The following is a 20,679-nucleotide window of genomic DNA, read 5'->3' as shown; positions in this document are numbered from 1 at the left end:
AGTCTTGGTATAGTTTTAAGCTATTAAAGCTTAAAGCCTTGAATGCCAAGTTAAGTAGTTTGGAGATTTTTGTTTTCAATGTTCAGTAGAGAAGTACGGATTTTAAAAATATGATTTGATTTGATTTATTGGGGGGAGACAAGGGAATAACGGGATAGAGGGCATTCGGATTTTAAATATGCAGTTATTATAAAGGCTTGGCTGGAGGCACAAGATGGGGAGAGGGGAGGAGGGTGAGCTGGGTTTCTGTCAACTCTGCTTACTTTAAGCACGCAGATCCATTCATACTTGCGCCCCCATCCCCTAGCTTTGGAGTAGCGTCCCGGCGGAGGGCGCTTGTGGAGAGGGCGCAGAGACTCCGCGGCTCGCACTCCTGCTCCCCGTTTTCCAGCTGCACCCAGCCAGAGCCAGGTCGGAGGTGGAGGGTCCCCGCTGCGCCCCTGCCTCTGCGCGCCGGGCCCCCTCCACCGGGGGGAGCCCCACCCCGGGCTGACCCGCCCCCAGCTCCTCCCTGGAGGGAGGGGGTGGGGGGGTGGCTCCAGCCGGGCTCCTCCCCCCTCCCACCCCCCCGGCCGGCTCCGTTCGGCTCCTTTCTCAGTGCAGCTGTGCCGCAGGTGGCGGACATGCTTCGGTCTGACCCGCCCGCCATGGCCAGCCCTCCAGCCCCGCTCCGCCTCACCCTTCTTCTACTGGGCACGGTGGGCAGGGCCGGACCCCGCCCTCAGGTACGACCCCCTAGGAGGCAGGAGGGGCGGGAGGGAGGCCAAGCCCTGGAAACCACCCCTACGCTCTGGGCTAGCTCCCCCCAGCCCCTGTCCCACCGCAGTCCCGAATCCTCTCCCCAAGCTTCCTTCCCCTTCTCCCCATCCCAGGGGAGCCGCGGACACTGATCTCTGTGTCCTCAGGCATCTCGGGGGGTGGTGGTGGTAATGAAGAGGGGCGCACGGGGCAAACTCTGGAGCCAGGACAGACCGTCAGACCTTAGGGAATGGGGTAGGGACGCAAAACGGGGAAAAGGGTTGGGGGTCAGCTGAGCCCTTTGGCTACTTCGGTAATGACGGGTGTCTTGAATCCAGGAGCTGGGACCCGAGGGGAGGGCGGTACTTGGAGTTGGAGGTTCCTGCTCCCCAACACCCTTGCAGTAACTCCTTACCCCTGCCTCAAGCTCATTTGCACCCCCAGTCCAGCAGGACACTCTCGCTACCTGCCCTATCATGGAACTCAACCCCCTGTCGTTTCCCCACTCTTTCGGGCTTTCTTCCCTAGTTCACTGGCCTTCCCTCCTCCCCTAGACATCCGGCGAGTTAGACTGAGCCCCAAGCACACGCACCTCTGCTAGGCCCCCAGGCTACCAGCCTCACTCTCTCTCTCTCCCCCTCCCTCCTCCCTCTCCCTCCCTCCCTCCCTCCCTCCCTCCCTCTCTCTCTCTCTCTCTCTCTCTCTCTCTCTCTCTCTCTCTCCCCCTTTCTCTCTCCCTCTCTCCATACACTAGCATTCTCTCTCCCCTCCCCTTCTCCCCCCACCACACTTCATTCCCCCTTCCCCCTTATCCTGCACTGCCTCTCTCCAAACCTACCCTCAGCCCACCAACACTCTCTTACCCGGACGTCCATCTCCCAAACCTGCTGTCTCTCCCTTTCCTAGGCTTTAACTGCAGGAGTTAGAGAAGACCTGTCGATTTCCAAGTCCCCTCTCTTTTCTCCCATTCTCTGACATTACTCCCTTTCTGCTCTTTTCTCTTTCCTCTCCCAGTTTCCATTTTCTCCTCCGCTTTCCCTCTCCTGATTTCCGTTTTCATCTCCGTTTTTCTAGTAAGGTCTCCAAAGCTCTAGTTTTGGAGTTCAAGAAAAGCTGGTCGGAAAGGAGGTGGGGGAGACTCTGTTTAGGGGCACCTTCAGAACCCTTTCTCTGTTTCCCCTCTCAGGCCTGCCCTTCATCTCTCAGACTTTGACTCAGAGGACACAACCTTAGAGCTAATAGCCCTCTTTCCTAAGGTGATGGACGTTCTTGCTGCTTCTCCCACTTATCTTGTCTCTGTCCTCTGTCACCTTGTCTCTCCCACTCCTGAACCTCCAGGGCTCTTTGGCTTCACCTCAGTACCTCTTTTCCTGCTCCACCTCCCAGCCTAATTTTTGGGAATCAGAGCCTCTGCAGCAAATCATGCAGAGAGGTCTCAGTATCCCTTCCTATCCACGTTCTCCCATCACACAGAATTCACTTGATTCCTTTCTCCCTTCTTCAGGGATCTTCTCTGTCTCTGTCTCTCCCCCATCTGTCTGTCTGTCTCTGTCTCTGTCTCTGTCTCTTTGTCTGTCTGTCTCTATCTCTGTCTCTGTCTGTCTGTCTGTCTCTATCTCCGTTTCTCTCTGTGTGTGTGTATCTCTGTCTCTTTCTCTGTTTGTGTCTGTCTCCTTCTCCTGGTCTCCAATCTCTCTGTTCATAACCTGGCTGGTCAAAGGGGCTTCCCATCTCCCATCCACTCCAAGGGCCTCAACACTTCATTCTTGCTTATCTCCCTGTCTGCCTCCTTCTCCTGTCCTTTCCTCCCCAGGGTAGTTGCTGGGGAATTTGGGGAAAGAGATGAAATGTTTACCAGATGCTTTCTTGGGAGACAGGTGCTGGTTTTGATCACCCTTGTTTTGGTGCCATAGACTTGTCCTTTCCTTCACCACAACCTTGGAGTATTCTAATATTTGGAGTGGGAATGGGAGAATCTTAACCTTCCCATAACAGCCTTGAGGGCCCATATGGCTCTGTCTTCAGACTAGGAGATGGGAAAGTTCAGGCCTGGGTTGAGAAGCCAGAAGGTGCCTGCCAGATGTGGTAAACCAGATGTGCTTCATAGCCGAGAAAATGAATAAATTTTCCTGTTCTTTCTATGAACTTCCTGTTAGAGATTCCCCTTTCTTCCTTGTCCCCTTCCTTCCCGTCAATGTGATTTCTGCCTCTGGACACTTCAGGGCTAAGATTCTCTTTCCCAGCCTCCCCACAATCAGAGCTGCCCTTCCCCACACCTGACCAGTCAGCCATTCAGTTCCTTCTCCCCTTGGCCAGTGTTTTCAGGGGCAGGGAGCAAGCCAGGTGGACTCTTTACGTTTCCTGGGCATGAATGGCATGTTTGCCAGTAAGGTGCAAAGGCTTTCCAGGTTGTCTTAGACCTAATTTATTCAATCTGTTCTTTGTTGGAAGTTCTGCCTCTGGCATTCCCCTGAATAAGTCACAACCTTTCTGGACCTCATTTTTAATTGAGGGGTTTGATCTAGGTGATCTCTGAGGTTCTTTCTAGCTTAAAATTTGTGGTATTATGATCCTGCAAATTTGTTTTTGGAGATGTTGAATTACAGATGCTAAGGGGTGGTCAAGGTGGAGATAGCCAGTGGACAGTTAGGAATTTAGGACTAGCAAGCACTCTTGAAGAGAGATTAGGGGCAGAGATATAGTCTTGGGAGCCATTGGCATAGAGGTGATTATCCAAGCCATGGAAATGGATTAGATCAAAAGGGGAAACAACGTAGAGAGAATCAAAGGCAATGGCGAGAGCATTGTAGGGACAACTCCATCTAAGGACAGAAGGAAATCATTTTCCAGCAGAGGAGAAAGAGGAATGGTCAGATGCTTTGTCACAGGAGTTGACTATCAAGAAAGAGGAAATGATCAATACTGTCAGTGTTGAAGAGAAGTCAATATGAGGAGAGAAAAAAGACATTAGTGGAGTTAGTGTTAAAGAGGTGGTTTATGACCCTGGAGAGAGTTCTTTCAGTACAGTGGTGGAACTGGAAACCATATTATAGTAGTTAAGGTACTATTGGGTGGTGAGGCAGTGAAGGCAGGAGTAGGGCCAGGAAAAGGAAGGAGAGAGGAGGGACAATAGTTTCAGGGGAGAGTGAGGTGAAAATAAGGTAGAGGAGACCTAAACATTTTTGTAAACCAAGGGAAAAGAACTGTGAGAGAAAGAGAAGAGGGAGGTAGGAGAAAGGTAGAGGAAGAAATGGGAAAGAGGAATGGGGCAAGAGGGAGAGAAAGAGAAGGAAGGGGAGAAGAAAATGGGAAGCAGAAGAGGGAGAAGGAGAAGGAAGTGTAAGAGGGAAGGAGGAGAGGGGGACGAGGAAAGAGAAGGAAGAGAGGGAGTAGAGCAAGGGAGACCAAGGGAGAGGAAGAGGAAAGTCTGTGGAAGAAGGAAAGGGAGAGGGAGGGAAATTGAGGATTCACAAGAGAGGAAATATCTAATATAGCCAAGTCATGCTAGAGGTTTAGGAATCAAAAACATAGGGTTATCCTAGGGAAGAAGGAGAACTACTTATTAATCTCAGTAGTAGAGGATGAGTGAGGAGGGAAAGAGGAGAACTGAGTGAATTCATATTGTTGTTTAGTCATTTCAGACCCTTTGTGACCCCATTTGGGGTTTTCTTGGCAAAAATACTGGAGTGGTTTGCCATTTCCTTCTCCAGCTCATTTTACAGATGAGGAAACTGAGGCAAACAGGGTGAAGTGACTTGCTCAGGGTCACACAGCTAGTAAATATCTGAGGCCAGATTTGAATTCAGGGCTTCCTGCCTCCATACCCAGCTCACTGCCCACTACACTAGCTAGCTTCCCATATTCATATCAGTTGGCCTCAATCTTCTGGATAAAATAGGAAGTAGTCATTTGTCGTTTCAAATGAGGAGAAAGGAGATAGAGTTCAAGTTCTAAGGAGATTCAACATCTGGAATTTGCTTCAGGGAATATTCTAGCCAATAAGAGTGAGTAAAAGAATTACTGTGAAGTGGTGAAAACCCAGTTGAGATTAGAAAACACAGACCTGTAACTGACCCAGTCAGAACAGTTTTAGGATTTGTTCTACTGCTGGGGGGGTAGGATTGGAAAAGAAAGGTAATAGGAGTTACCCTGGACTGTGTACTAGCTGGCAAGGTGGGGGAAAATGCAAAGGTAAAGAATTCTACTGTGGAAGAGAAAGTGTTACTGAAATATCTGGGAGGCTGGAAAGTAACACCAAAGCAAGCTGAATAGCCTTGGAGGATAAGTGGCATTTAAGGATGAAAGGTCATGATGAGGACAAAAAACAGATACTAGAGGAGTCAGGGGGAATATGTAAGAAAATATATAAAAGAAAAAGGGAATTGGAGAGGTGGAAGGACAGGAGATTTTGGTCAGAGAGGGGAATTTGAGGGGCCGGTATCTTGGGAGACAGTCTTGAAGGATGTTGAAGTTTACAGTGTGACCACTCTGGTAGCTAAGTTTGGGGCTTCATTCACTTTTGTGTCTTCTACAATGCTTCAGTGAGTTGCTGGTGTCAGCATGCATACAGTTATTCCTTCCACATCTTGACTTTCCCTGTCAAAGGGTTTCGATATATTGTGGTTTAGCATAAGAAATTAAATGGAAATTTTGAGGAGGTTTGTGGAAGCCGTACACAACATACAAAGGCCAGCAGACCAGAGAGAAAAAGTTTAGAAACTCAGAAATGCATAAAATATATGTATAGTATCGTAAAACATCAACATATTTTGTCTTTTAATATCATAATAATTCAGACTTCTTCTCTGGTATGAAGGGAGGGCCAAAAATTTTTATGTGAATTTTCCAGATCAAGGGGGCACTATGCCCCTAACCCCATGATGTGGAAGGGATAACTGTATATTAGGCACCTACTGAGAGCTAGAAGCTAACAGAGATGCAGAGATTAAGTAAGAAATGGTCCCTGTTCTTATGCAGCTCTTGGTCTAGAAGGGTATATAAGAACAGGTACCATTTTCCCATCTCTATCTTGGTTAAGTGCTAAGGGATACTTAATCCAAATGCTGTTCTAGGTTTGAGGTGGGTTATAGACTGAGGAGAAGGGAAGGCTGCATAGTGCATTTGAGTTGGGCCTTAAAAGATAGGTAGGATCTTTAAAAGGTGGAGATAAAAGGTCGTGAGGATTCTGGGCAGAGAAAACATAGGAAAAGGCACAGAGGTAATCAAAATACTGTCGGATGTTTATGGAAGAATGGTGGGGTCCGTATTCTGTGAAGTGTTAGCTAGCACATGTGGCCTTTTCATTTTGAATTTCAGATGGGAAAACTGAGGTCCAGAAGACAGTAACTTTTCCAAGGTCACATAAGTTGGAAGCAGAGTTGGGAGGTAGTGTGAGTAGAGGCTAGAAACTAGATCTCTTAAGTCCTAGCAAGGTATTTTTTTCCTCTCTGATTTTTTTAATCTTGTTTTTGATATCTTTTGTTTTTATTTCACCTTCATATCCAAAGAGATTCCTCCTCCCTCCTCTATGCAAGCCAGTTCTCATAACAAATATTAAAAAACAGAGAGGGGGAAAAAAAGCACTTCAGCAAAAGCAGCCCTGCAATCAGTCAATTAGCATTTATTAAGCACCTGCTAAGTGTCAGGCACTGTGCTAAGTGCTGGGGATGCAAAGGAAGGTAAAAAACAAAACAAAAAGGAACAAAGAAAGAAGCAAAAAACAGTGCCTGCTTTCTAGGACTTTACAGACTGATGGGGGAGATAACATGAAAACAATGTATATGCCCAGACAAGATGTATGCAGGATAAATGGAGGCTAGTCTCTGAAGGAAGGAGCTAAGATTAAGGTAGACTGGTGACCAAAATGCTAGCCAAATCTGAAGGTATATTCAACATTCCACATCTACGGTCCGCCACCTCAGCAAAAACAGAAGGAGGGAGTACATTAAGTCATTATTTTAGGGAACCCAGCTTGGTCATTATAATTAAACAGTTTCAAGTTTTAGGATTTTTGTCCTTTCTCTTTACCTTGTATTCCTCTTTTATATTGTTTCCCTGGGTCAGCTTATTTCACTCTCTACTAATTCATACAAATCTTCCCTTGTTTCTCTGAGTTCTAAATAGTCATCATTTCTTGCACCTGCAATTAACTTAAAAACTTTTGTAGTGAGAGCAGTCTTCTCTGTCAGGCGGAAGGGTACCTGGTCTAGTTGATGTCAAGAAGGCCTTTTTGAGGAGTCGGAGCTTATCACACCAGTGATCCTTCTGGATTTCTAAATACCTATTCTTCTGTTCACTTAACATCATCCCCGGGACCCCTGCTGCAGCTAAGCTGACTTATTGGGATAGAAAAAGTAGAAGCTCTACTAGGGAGTTTCTGTGCCTGGGGTAAAGACCATAAACTGTGGCTGGTGCAAGCAGCATGAGAGGCACACTCAGTTTGGTGGAGGGTTTGGGGAGGGGAGCCATCAAACAGGGAACCACCCAGTGGGATACCCTGGGATTCTAGTGGGTGTCCACTGTCCAGGAAGCTGCTGGGGGTAGAGGTAGGGTGGGGTAGAGCAGGGGGAACTGGGGAAGAGCTTATTCAAGTACCCTGAAGGGCAGTATGCTGTCTGTATCTTCTAAATTTGCCCTCCACCCCAGGGAGAAAAAGAAACTCATAGTTGTTTATCCTAGTTATGGCTCTGGGACATCAGAGTGTAAAATCCCTATGATTAATGTGGCATTGGCCCCAGACTAGAGGTGAGGAAGGGGGAGGATTCAGTGCAAGGAAACTCACTTGAAGAACCACCCAGAGAAAACAAAGGAGTCCCTGGGCTCAGGGATATATAGATACTTTACTGGAAGGCACCTGACACAAATACCTGCTTTATCTCCCTTGGGCAGGGAATTGTTCTCTCCTTCCTCCTATCAATAAAGGGAGACTTCCTGAAAGAGGTCACTTGGGCCAGGTCTTTGCTGTCTGGAAATCCGAGGACATACTTCCCTCCACCCCCATCCCAGGAAGTCTGCTTAAGACCGTGCTGTATGAACCTGTGTTAATGCAGTTGCCTTTGTGTGAGCTGGGGCTCCCCTGACTCCAGGACTGGAGCTAAAACAGCTTTCTGTTCCCTGGCTCTGTGCCCTGAGGAAAATGTCAGCTCTCGGATGAGGGAGCTGCCTCTGCTGGCTGAGAGTGGATTAGGGGTAGCCGAGCCTGGACTCCAAAGATGAGGGTGGGTACTGCAGAAAGAGGGCTGCATTCTGATTCAGGAGACCTAGGTTCTAATCCTAACTGTGTATCTGTATGACCTTGGACAAGTCAATCACCCCCCACCCTTAGGCCTGTTTTTTCATTTGTGAAATAAGGAAATAGGACTAGATTTCTCAGATCCCTTCTAAGTAATATAATTCTGATGTGGTGAGCCTGACTTTGTTACCCTTCCCAGGATTATTTGTATTTTTTTTTTAATGAACAGATATGAGCATTAAATCAAAGGATTTCTGATAGAAAAATTTTAGCCATCAGGAGAGGTGGATGTGTTGTTTTTTTTTTTTCCAGAGTTAAGGGTCTCCCTTGTGTTTCTGAAATCTTACAATCTGGACAAATTCCTGCTGTCCCTATAAATCAAAGGATTTAGAATTAGAAGGAACCATACAGGTCTAAACTTCTCATTTTACAAAAAAGGAAACTGAGGTCCAGAGTTTAAGTGACTTGACAAAAGATGCACTGAGAGTGAAGGTTAGAGGTAGGATTTGAACCCAGGTCAGCTTTCTGAAAAGAGGGGACTAGACACCCCTCATCCCCACACACAAACATTCCTTTCTTGGTCTCCTTTTTTATCATCCCCTCACTTACCCTCCCTATTCCTCATGGCATAAGTCTAAAGTACACTTCCTTTCTCCCTCCTCTTCATACCCTCTTGACCCACCATGAGTAGTCTCAATGTTGGGGAAACAGAGCTACCACTGGGTGTCAGGATATCTGAGTATCTACTGCTTGGATATTTACCAGATATAGTTGTAAATAGAACTTGGCTAGGGTCTTCTTGGGAAGACAAGTACTGTACTCTGGCTCTTCAGGTCCCCCAGCCCCTCGCCTCCAACTGCTTGGGGCAACCCAAGAGACAAGCTGAATTCTCTCACCTCTCAGGAGCTCAGGCCAGCAACCTTGGCTGCAGGGTGAAGTGAACACAGGCTGCCTTCCAAGTAAACTCTCCCTGATGGTTGGATAAAGGTATTAAAAAGATTCATCGAAAGAAGACTCTCTTCTGATCCTCGTTAACTCTAAGCTGAGATGCTGAGGTATACCCCATAGCAAGGGCAGATACAGCAAATGAAATCAAGGCAATATGGATATGTTTTCTTCTTGGGCTATCTCTCTAATTAGGGGAAGTTTGCTACAGAAGGGTATTATGAAATGAGTATGTATGCCAAAAATATTGGTCCTATCACCTGAAAAATATCTTAGTTCCTCTTAGCATTTTCTTAGCAATTTCTACATGGGTAGACTTGGCAACTGATTGGACAAGGGAGTATGAAGTGAGGGAGGATTCATGGATGAATTTCAGGTAAAGAACTTAGCAATTGAGACAATTGCATTTCCCTCCACAGTAATAGAAAAATAGGGAGGGATGGGGGGGGGGCGGGAGTAGGTTAAGTAATAGGAGGACAGGGTAGCCAGTAAAAGTAAAGTAGAGGAGTCAGGAGGGATAGGAGATAAAAGACACACAAATATAAAATAAAGATCAGGAGTAGAACTTATTAGGAAAAAAGGCAGGGGTAGTAATCAGGGTCTCAGACAAAGTTAAAGCTCAAATAGATTTAATCAAAAGAGAAAAATAGAGAAACTATACTATATGTCGGCCGTATTAAACAATATTGTATTAAGACTATTATAAAAAACTAGACAGCATAAGGTTAGAATATTGCTGTGAGGTAGGAAATGATGAGTTGGTAGACTTGGAAAAATTGGAAAGACTTGGACTTATGAAGGAAGATGTTATCTACTCTCAGAGAAACAGGAGAGACAAGTGTAGTACAGTCTTACATAAATGCACATGAATATACATGTTTATATATGAGTATGATAATAGATATCTAAACATATATGTGTATATGTAAGTGTATGTATTCATATGTATGTTTGTGTGTTTATGTGTATGTCTGTGTAGTATACGTGTGTGTGTGTGTGTGTGTGTATCTCTATACTTGTCACCTTCTTAGGGTGGGGGGAGGAAGGGGGCAAAAAAAAAGAACAAAGTAAAAAGTGAACAGCAGAGAACAAAAGAAAACTTACAAGGAAGCAAAAAAAGATGGACAGTTCTGAACATAATACATAGTATTTATTATATAGTCTTTATTGAAATGGAAATTCATTGCTGTATATTTTAAATCCTCTCATGTTCTGCTGTGCACATGACAGTGCTTTTTTTTCTTATTGTGTATTTAAGTTTGAAATAAATTAATTTAAAAAAAAAGAAACAGAGAAATTTGGAGGAGGGACAGGTTTAGGGCCATACTAATGAGTTCTCTTTTGGATGTGTTGTGTTTAATATTTCAATAAACATTCAGGTAGAGAGCTTCCTAAAATAACACTTTAACCATGCCATTCCCCAGCTTAGAAACCTACTCTAAGGCCCCAATGCCCATGGACTAAGCAGGCCCTCTGTAATCTGGGTACAGCTTACGTTTCTAACCTTATTATTGAATTAATGATGTATTTTACAATGCTTTATTATTGCAAAGCCCCATTGGCTCATCTGATCTTTTATACCCCTATATAGGACCAGTCTTAAAAACCTGCTCTCCTGGGTCCCTAACAAGAGATGATCCATATAAAATGCCTTTGTAAACCTCATGGTGCTACATAAATAGCAATCGTTGTGTGGTTGAGAAGCCAGATATCCCAGGGGGGAGGAACAGATAGGACCTGGCTAGCTCCCCAGATGTCCAGTGGAGAGAGCTCAATATGACAAAGTCTTCCCTACCAACACTAGAATGGGAACCCTCTGAGAGCTGGGATTATGTCTCTCCCATCAAATTAGAAGCCTAATCGTAGATTAGAGGCTGGCTGATCCAACTCCCTAATTTTGTAGATGAGAAACTGAAGCCCTGAGAGGTTAAAGTGACTTTCTCAAGGTCACACAGACAGCAAGTTGTAGAACTTTCAGTTTAATTGCCATTTATTTATTAAGCCCCTACTAGTTTATAAAGCACTGGTATTTAAATTCTACTTGGGTGGGGTGATATGACATGGGGGAAGAGAACAAGCTATTAAGAGCCTACTATGCGTCAGGCCTGTTCAAAGTGCTTTACAAATAATACCTCAAATATATAGATAAGAAAAATACAAGGCAATAGGAGGCTGGCAAAGAACACTAGCAATTGAACAGGAGTGGTAGAATCAGGAAGATGTCCTGGGGGTAAAAGGCACCTGAGCTGAGCCTTAAAGGAACATGGGGATTCTTCAAGTCAGAGTAGGAGAGGGAGAGGATTCTGGGTATTCCCAAGAAAAGGTATGGAATAAAGGGAGATGGCATGTTGAAGGGACTCCACGAAGGCAGAACTTGTGCCCTTCCCCTTGCATTCCCTCAGCCTTTGACAAGACAGGCAGCTCAGACAGACATATTAAGGTCTTACTTAGGTGAACATGGCAATGATGTGGGGAAGGGGGAGGGGGAGAAGAGGCAAATCTGGGAGGTCTGCCAGTAATGGGGTTGGGTGAGGGGACATTGAAGCCTGGGAAGTTAATCTGTTCTGAAGAGCCCTCCACTCTGGAGGACTAGCCAGCTGCCTGTCGCTGGAGGAGGCTGATAAAACCTTTTAGCCTCCAGGTCACCTGTCCTGGAGAGGCAGCAGTGGAGGCAGCGGGCCATCGGTCCTTCTCATTCTGTGCACACAGCTCTAGGCTAGGCACTAGGGGAGGAAGAAAGGAGAAGACAGTGCCTCTGTGCCCTGGGGGATGCCAAAGGCTACAAACAAATTTGCCTCAAACAGCCCAAGGAAAGGCCTGGCTGGGGCTTGTTTGGGTGGATGTGAGGACCATCCTAACCATGCCCAAGAGTGCCCTAAGTTTGTTTCCTCTTCTGCCACCACAGGTTTCAGAACTGACCTCTATTGGGTTCCCTTAAGTGACCTCAATTAACTAACATGGATCAAGAGTGCTACCTGAAGACTATTATTTTGGTAGGGGTTGATGGGGTCAGGATGTAAAGGGATCACTCTGGGACTGTCAGCTACAGGGAGCCTTGTCCTTTCTGATCAGAGGAAGTAGAGGGAAGTAGTGGGGTGAGGAAGGGGAGATGTTTACTCAGACAGGCTAGGCTGGGATGGAGGAGGAGGAGGAAGATGGCAGTTCTGGCATTCTGAGGACATGAGAGCTATCTGGCCCTAAGAAAAATGGCAGCATGGTACAGGGAAAGGCATGTTGGATTTGGAATCAGAGGACCTGGGTTCAAATCTTCCTTTTGTTACTTACCACTTGTGTGACCTATCACATAATTCTCTGGGACTCAGTTTCCTCATCTGCTAAATGAAGTAATTGGAGTAGATGACCTTTAAGTTCCCTTTTAGTTCTGAATCTATAATCTTAAGCAGAAGGAATAGCTATAAAGTAAATAAAATGTGTTTTTTCTTGGATAACAAGACTTGCCAGGCATTTATACATTCATGTCCTTCAAATTTCCCTCTTGGGAACACTCATTTATTCTGTATTCAAATTCAATGAACATTTATTAGATTTCTAATGCTAATGATAACTGATGTTTATAGCACTTTAAGGTTTGCAAGGCACTTGGTCTTGAGGCCATTGTCTTATTTGAGCCTCACAACGACACTCCTGAGGTCGGTAGTATTATCCCTATTTCACAGATAAGAAGACTGAGGCTTAGAGAGGGTAGATGACTTCCCTGTGATCATAAAGCTAATAAGTGTCAGAGGCAAGATAGGAATCCAAGTCTTTCTGATTCTAGACCCAAGATTCTTCTGTTTCATCATATACCTCTCTAGATAACAATAACAGACATAAAGATAACTAGATAACAATAATGATGAGATTTCAGAGTTTTCAAAACACTTTGCATTCATCTTTTCCTTTCACTTCTGCATTATTTCATGCCTGCTACATTTCTGAGAAACATCTGGCTGACAAATTGGACTATGGTAGAGAATACCCAAAGAGGAGGAACATAAAATAAGACTGCAGATGGTGGAGAGTTTTTATTATCAGGCTGAGGCTTTTGTGTTTTATCAATAGGGAGCCAGGGAAGGTTTTTGAGTAGTGGAGTGACAGTCTGATCTGTGTTTTAGGAATATCAATTTGGCCACTATGGGGAAGATGGATGGGAAAGGGGAAAGCCTACAGACCAATGAGGAGCCTGAAATAACAAGGGTGGGTGTTGTGTAAATGGAGAGAAGGGGACAGATGGGAGGGATGTGGAGTACTACAATAAATTAATGGGTAAAGTGCTTCTCAAACCTTAAAACTCCGCATCAATGTTACTACTGCTGCTGCTGCAGTAGCTACTATCGCTACAGCTACTGTTACTACAAATTCTGCAAACATTTACTAAATACTCCCTAAGTGCGGAGATTGGTGCTAAGTGTTGAAACAGGTAAAGGGTTGAGATCAGTTAGCGTATATGCCCTTTTAGAAATCACAGTTTAGTAATAAGACATCAGTCTTGTTGCTTTCTAGCCCCCTCAGTTTTGCCCGTAGGCTGCTGTATTCCCCAATTCAGTCAGATGTTGACTCCAAGTCACACTGGGCAGTTTTATATTCAAAGAACAATAATTTGCCTATTACCGGCAAGGCTCACAAAGAATGTCCAGCTGAGGAGATCTAGAAAGATGGGGACAATCAAATATGTAGTTAGCCTGGGGGAGAGGGAGGAGTATTAGTCTACCAAGAGGCAGTGGGCGTAATGGATGGGGGCTGGGCTTGGAACAGGGAAGACTTGGGTTTGAAAACCATCTCAGACACTTACTAGTTCTGTGACCTTAGACAAGTCACTGACCCTTTGCTTGCCTCAGTTTCCTCATCTGTAAAATGAGGGGATTGGACTGATTGACTTCTAATGTCCCTCCTAGCTCTAAATCTGTGACTGTATTTGGGAGGTGACAGTATTCATCTGGATTTGTCCTTGCTGGTCTGTTTGTTTTCAAAGCAGTATAACCACACCTCATGGAGGAGATTCATCTTCACAGCTCTGTTGCCCACAAATGCCCACCCAGACCCCCGATGCCTGCCCTCTCTCACTTTAGGCTCTCACCTGGCCATTATGTTTTCACCAGTTTGCCCCCTGTGACAGGACCTTATGCTCCTGTTCTCTCCCGATATGCTAATTTATTCTGATGCCCACGGGAAGATGAGGAGTGAACGTGTCACCTCTCAGGCAGCAAACTGCCTTTTAATAGGCACCTTCCATACAGAATGTCTTACCTTAAAGAAGAATGGGAATTGTAGGCATGGAGGCACAGTGGTATGGGTTGATTCTATTTCACATTTCTATAGACTTTGCTCAACTTTTAGGGTCTGCTTTAATACTAGCGCCTTCTCTTTGAGACTACATCCAATGACCCCATATATTCTTTGTACATACGTAGTTTATCTGCATGTTGTCTCACTCATTCGAATTTGGATTGGCTTATGCCTTTCTTTGTGTCCCCAGTGCTTTAGCACAGTGGAACATGGCAAGCACTCAACGAATGGTTGTTGACTGGCTATAATAGTAACAGCCTCATATTCATCTGTAAGATAGTGAGCAACCTTGAAGTAGAAAACACTCTAGCTTTAGAATCAAAGGACCTGGATTCAAATCCTGGTAATTTCATGCAAATTTCAGAGCTGGAAGAGACCTTGGTGGCCAATCCATATCTGAACAAGAGCCTTCTCTACAACGTCCCTTACGAGTGACCTAGCCTTTTATTAAAGATGTCAGGGTAGGTCTTACTACTTACACTGACTTGGGAAATTACATAGTATCTGGAGGTCTCAATTTTCTCATCTATAAAAATGGACTAAATTAACTTTTAAAGTGCCTTCCAACTCTGGATCCTATGATGGATATTTTCCAGATGAGGAAACTGAGGCCCAAAGAAATTTAGTGACTTAGGATTATAGGATTAAAAACCGGAAAGGACGTTAGACATTATCTAGTTGAACCCTTTCGTTTTACATATAAAAAATCTAAAGGAAGGAAATAAGCATTTATTAAGTGCCTACTATGTACCAGGCCTTGTGCCAAGCACTTTACAAATAGTATTCCATTTTGATCCTCATAACTCTGGTGCTATTATTATCCCGATTTTATAGATGATGAAATTGAGGTAAACAGAAGTTTAAATAACTTGCCCAGGGTCACACAGCTAGTAAGTAAGTGTCTTAGATTGGATTTGAACTCAGGTCTTCCTAACTCCAAGCCCAGCACTCTATCCACTGCTCCACCTAGCTGTCCAGCAGGAAAATGGACTTGCCCAAGGTCACAGTTAAGTAACAGAGTTGGAATTCAACCCCAGATCTCCTGCCTCCGTGGCAGGGCTCTTCCCAATATATCATGGTGATCTACATAGAGACCTTAGAGATTATATTGTCCAGTTCCTCATTTACAAGTGAGGAAGATGAGGGCTACTGAAATAGTTAGTGTCAGATTCTGGGATGTGACCCAGAGTCACAGAATTTGAGAGTTTGGCCATCTAGTCCAACCCATACACCAGCGGAATCCCCACTAGAACAAGGATGGCAAGGCCAGCCTCTGCTTGCAGACCTCCAAGGAGGGAGAGCCTCTGTAGGCAGCCCGTTTCTATTGGGGACAGTTGTAATTGGTAGAAAGCTTCTCCTGACGCCAACTCTAAATTTGTTTCTCTTTCGGTTCCACTCTGTGCCCCTTGTTCTACCCTGTGAAGCCAAAAAACAATAAATTGAAGCCCTCATGGTAGTCTTTCCAATACTTGGAAGGCAGCTATTATGTCCCACCTGAGTCTTCTCCATACCAAACATGTCCAGTGACTCCAAGGACGAACCAGTCCTGTGACATGAACTGAAGGCCCTCCACCATGCTGGTGGACACTCTCCAGCTTGTTAATGTCCTTGTTAAAGTGTGTTGCCCAGAACTGAGCCCCATTGTCCAGATGAGGTCTGATGAGGGTGCTGGACAATGAGAGTATCACCGTCCTGTTCCTGGAAGTTAGGTTCCCCCACTTAATGCAGCCCACTTAAACTCTAGAGTCAGTTATCACAACAATCTGGGAAAGAATCCATGATAGGTAGTCTTATACTGAATGTACAGATAGGGAAACAGAGGCCCAGAGAAGCTAAGAGCTGGAGATCACACAGTGGTGTCATGCCCATTTAGGGCTAGAGCCTAAGTCCCCAGACTCTCAGTTACAATGGATCCTATTTTTGGTCTGTTGGGGACTTTCAACTGTACCTCCCCTCACCCTCAACCATATCACATGGACCCTCTTAAATCCCACCACTCTGCAGAGAGTCCAAGACCCATCCTGTACAGACTCCCTGGCTTTTGGGGTCTTGGCAAGGCAATAAAATGGGCTTCCCTGGGTTCTGCTTCCTCATTTGTCTCATCACCTTGGATTCGTTCTTTTCATCTCTAGTAACCTTTCTTCACCTTAGGCCTTGGTTTTCTTGATAGAGAATAGAGAAAGTGTTCCCTGCTTTCTTGGGATCTCTGTGATAATGAAAAATAAAAAAGCAACCAGGAAAATTAATTAATATGGAACCATGTAAATGCAAGTATGAGGGGGCAGCTCTGTGTGATTAATCCAGTCCTCTGTCTGAAAGGACATGAGTCATCTTGTACCTTTTCTCCTGGAATGAGAAAGACCATATCACTCCTCTATCCGAAAACCTTCAAAAGCTCCCTATTGCTTCTAGCATAAAACACAAAGGTCTCATCCTCATATTTGAAACCATCTGACTCCCATCTCTCTTCCCAGTCTTGTTTTAGATATTTCTCCATCTCTCTGTGTTCTAGAGGAATTTCCCTTACACTGCCCTCATCAGAGATGGTTAGCGTAGCTTACGGCTTCTCCAGGAAAGGAGCCTCCCAGAGTCTACCCAAGATACTCCCCAGCTCACCATCCCCCCAATAGTCAAGTATCTAATGTCTTTCTTCCTATTGTGGTTTCAGCCCATTTCCTTGGATCCCATCCTCTAGAAAGCTCTAAAGATAGTCCAGAGGCTGATTCAATTTGCCAAGCATTTATTAAGCATCTGTTATGTGCCAGGCCACTGTACAGAAAATGAAACAGTCTTTGTCCTCAAGAAGATGACATTCTACTGGGGGTGAGGGCAACAGCTTGAATGCTGATAAGAAAATGCGAATGATTTTCAAGAGCAACAGAAAAGCCTGGGAGAGGAGGTGTCACCAATATGAAGTTTTGAAGGGAGCTAGGGATTCCAAGTGACAGAAGTGAGGAGGGATGGCCTAACAGGCATGAGAGATAGCCTGTACAGAGGCACAAAGGAGAGATGTATAACACAGTATGTAGGGAGAAGCAAACTGGCCAGTTTGGTTAGAGCAGAGAGTGTATAGGGGTGGGGGAGGAGTATTGTAAACCAATCTGAAAAGATAGATGTGGAGCCAGACTAGGAAGAGTTAAAATTTTAATTATAAAGAGGAGTTTGTATTTCACCCTTAATAGAGAATAGGGAGCTACTAAAGTTTCTTGAGCAGGGTAGTAATATGGTCAGAGTTATACTTTCAGAATATCAGTTTGGCAAGTGGAACTGGAGAAGGGAAGGACTGGAGCTGGGAGTCCAATTATCAGACTGTTGGAGTTGTCCAGGTAATAGGTAATAAGGATCTGAACCAGGATGGTGTTTATGTGAGTGTAGAGAAGAAGATGGGTGTAAGAAATATGTGTCTAGATTCAATAAGATTTGGCAACTTATTAGATCATGAGGGGCGGGTGGTTGAAGGAGAGTGAAGAGTTAGGGCAGCCAGCTAGGTTACCCCAAGCCTGCAAGTTAGATCAGGATGGATCTCATAACCCCACAGAAGAGGTCCTGGGACTTTGCCCACCTTTCCTTCCCTCTCCCCCCTGAGAATAATGCTATATTCCTGGGGATTATCTGGCTTGGGCAGGAAGAAAACATCATTGGTGAGGCAAAGAGTTGAGGGTGAGAGGAAACTGCAGATCCAGGAAAGGTGTCTCTATTGCGTGGGACAACCCATGGACTTGTCCCTCTCTGAAAGGATGCTGGACTTAAGAGTCAGTAGACATGGTTTTAAGTCCCACTTTAGCCACTTACTGGCTGTGTGACTGTGAGTCTCAATTTTCTCATCTGTCAAAATGGGGATAATACCGACCTCATAGTATGAATCAGCACCTTCTCTATACTTCATAGTCTTACAGAACATCGAGAGTTTAAGGTAAGACTTTCCAAGGTCCTATATCCAGTGTGAATCAGAAGCCAAACTTGAACCCTACTCTTCTTGACTTTAAGGCTGACTCTATCTGTCATGCCAAGCTGCCTCTCATTACTACTACCATTTGTTATTATTGTTGTTGCTGTTATCTTCCTATAGGGTGCGACCGGATCCTTGTCAGAGACAGTGTACAAGTGGAGGGAATATCGTCTGAAGTGTGAGCAGTTCATACAAGAGACACCTCTCCCAGCCACAGGTGAGCACTCACTATGTTTTATCTAGTCTCTATCTTTGAGGAGATGCACATTGATTTGGCCTTCCTCCCACACTCTGCCCCACTGCTGCCCCAAGCAGACTCTCCCCTTTTCCTGATACTACTCTACCAAACAACGACCTGTCTTGAGTGTTCTGGTAAGGAAAGCCTTGAGCTGATTTCTGAGAGTTACAGAGAAATAGAATCATAGTATCTAGAGCAAGAAGAAACCTTGGAGATCATCTAGTCCAATGGCTTCATTATAGAGGTGAGCCAATGGAGACTTGGAGAGATGAAGTGATTTACCCAAGGTCACAAAAATAGTAAGTAGAATACTCAGGCTTGAAACTAGGTTTTCTGATTCCAAATTTAGTGCTCTTTCTAATGCATTATGGTGTGTCTCAAAATCCTCCCCACCATGCAGCTCAAATGCCTCCTCCCCAGATCAGCATTCTTCCCAGTCCCCAACCCAACCCATAACTGACCAATCCCTTCTTGAAACTATCAACCTGTCTAAACACTTTGTTTGTACCTCTTCTATGTGCTTATCACTGTCTGACTTGTATTATAGTTATTTAGGTTCATATTTTATCCTCCCTACCAGACTGGAACCTCTTTTGGAGCAAGGAATATGTCTTATTCTCCTTGGGGATCCTCCTTACCACTTAGTATAGGCATTTGCACATAGTAGGGACTCAGCAAATATTGGATAGGTGGATAGAAGAATGAATGAGAGGAAAGGCAGTGGAGTGGAGTGGAAAGAATGGGGACCTGGGTTTAAATCTTGACTCTGCTCTATATAACTTTTCTGACTGCAGTTGGACCTCAGTTTCCCCATCTGTATAATGATAGGGTTGAACAAGATGACCACCAAGACCCCTTCCAGATCTGAATTTAAAAATGCAGTAGGGAGTCCTGAATCAGAGGAATGGAATGATGTCAGCAGTATTCTAGGAAGATTACTCTGACAGAGACATTCAGACTTAATAGGAACAGAAAGGGAATCCTAATAAGAGGCTGTTCGTAAACTTCAGGCATGAGAAAATGAAAACCTGGAACTTGGGTTGATATTATTTTTACTGGGAATCATAGATTTGGAAGAGATCTCAGATGTCATGTCATCCCACCTGAATGGGAATCCCTCCAGGTTGGGAAGAGGGCACAGATTGGGATGAGTGGGTGCTGAAGTGGGGAGCAGAGAGGAAGCAGTGGCTGGGCATGAGCTATTTCTGACTATGGATGTGTTAATGTCAGAGATGTCTGTTCTTGAACTCTGTAGAGCTCAGGGAAATCCCAGCTTGGAAGTCCAGGGAAGGGGGTGAACATGGAAGAAGTAGGGAAGAAGAGGCACATAGCCAAGGACCCTGGAAAAGGAAGGGGGGGGGCTTTCCATTTCTTTCTCCTTCAGAGAACAAGAGAAGGACATAAAGTAGGGCCTTACAGTCACAGAGAAGCTAGGAACTAGAGTTAAAACTCAGAGCTCTTCTCCATTGGGTCTGCCAGATTGCTCTGATCTGTGCAAAGAGTTGGGGGATGGTGGGTGTGAAGAGAACACTGAACCTTTGAAAGGGACCTTCCTTACTCCCATCTTCACCTGACCAACTGTCTTCCCCATTCTCTCTACTCAGGAGATATATTTTGCAACCGGACCTTTGATAACTATACTTGTTGGCCAGATGGACTTCCTGGGACCTATGTCAATGTCAGCTGCCCCTGGTACCTTCCCTGGGCCAGCAGTGGTAAGAACATTCCTGCCTCATCACCTCCTGCTGTGGATGGGTCCCTGGATGTGGGGTTCAGGTAGTGTGGATGGGAACTCAATGTGCCGATGTAAACAGAGCCCAGAGGCTCTCCACCCTTATCTTGAGCTGGGTAGTTTGACTATACTCCTGCAGTCCCTACACCCTATCCCTGAATACTGCGATCATCCTACCCCTACCCTTCTGGGTCTGTGTGCCTGGAACTGGTACAACTTGTGCAGCTTCTCATCATTCACTAATTTCCATTCCTCTATCCCTCAATCCTCTGAGCCAATCACCTAGCAAAACAACCAGAAAAATGGAGGGATGCATTTTCCTTTCCTCTCTCATCTTTCCCTTTCCCTCTCTCTTCTCCCCTTCTACTCTTCTTTTCTCTGTCTTATTCTTGTCCTTCTCTTTTTTCCCTTTCTTCCCCCTTCTCTTCTTCCTTCTCTGTCTTTTCCATTCCTCCCCAGTCCCTCCCATATTCTCCTATAGCCTTCTTCCTGGCTGTGTATCATCCATTCCCCTTTTCTCCCTATTTCCCATCCTTCCGTGAAAATATTCAGCATAGGGT

At 45.0% G+C, this 20,679-nt stretch overlaps 1 protein-coding gene across 1 annotated transcript in view; it reads left to right on the top strand.

Annotated features, from left to right (window-relative positions):
- The first annotated feature begins 586 nt into the window (after positions 1-586).
- GLP1R (glucagon like peptide 1 receptor) overlaps positions 587-20,679 on the top strand; it is a 74,874-nt gene continuing 54,781 nt past the window's right edge. The window contains exons 1-3 of the mRNA XM_020999358.2: positions 587-725; positions 18,270-18,366; positions 19,992-20,102. Coding sequence (XP_020855017.1) covers positions 624-725; positions 18,270-18,366; positions 19,992-20,102 — 310 coding nt within the window. The 5' untranslated portion in view covers positions 587-623. The remainder of the gene's footprint in view (positions 726-18,269; positions 18,367-19,991; positions 20,103-20,679) is intronic.

Source organism: Phascolarctos cinereus, unplaced genomic scaffold, assembly GCF_003287225.1.
Source record: "Phascolarctos cinereus isolate Bilbo 61053 unplaced genomic scaffold, phaCin_HiC Scaffold_5;HRSCAF=322, whole genome shotgun sequence".
In the NCBI taxonomy this organism is placed as follows: Eukaryota; Metazoa; Chordata; class Mammalia; order Diprotodontia; family Phascolarctidae; genus Phascolarctos; species Phascolarctos cinereus.
The sequence above is the reverse complement of the archived record's forward strand: the minus strand, read 5'-3'. Positions and strand labels throughout refer to the sequence as shown.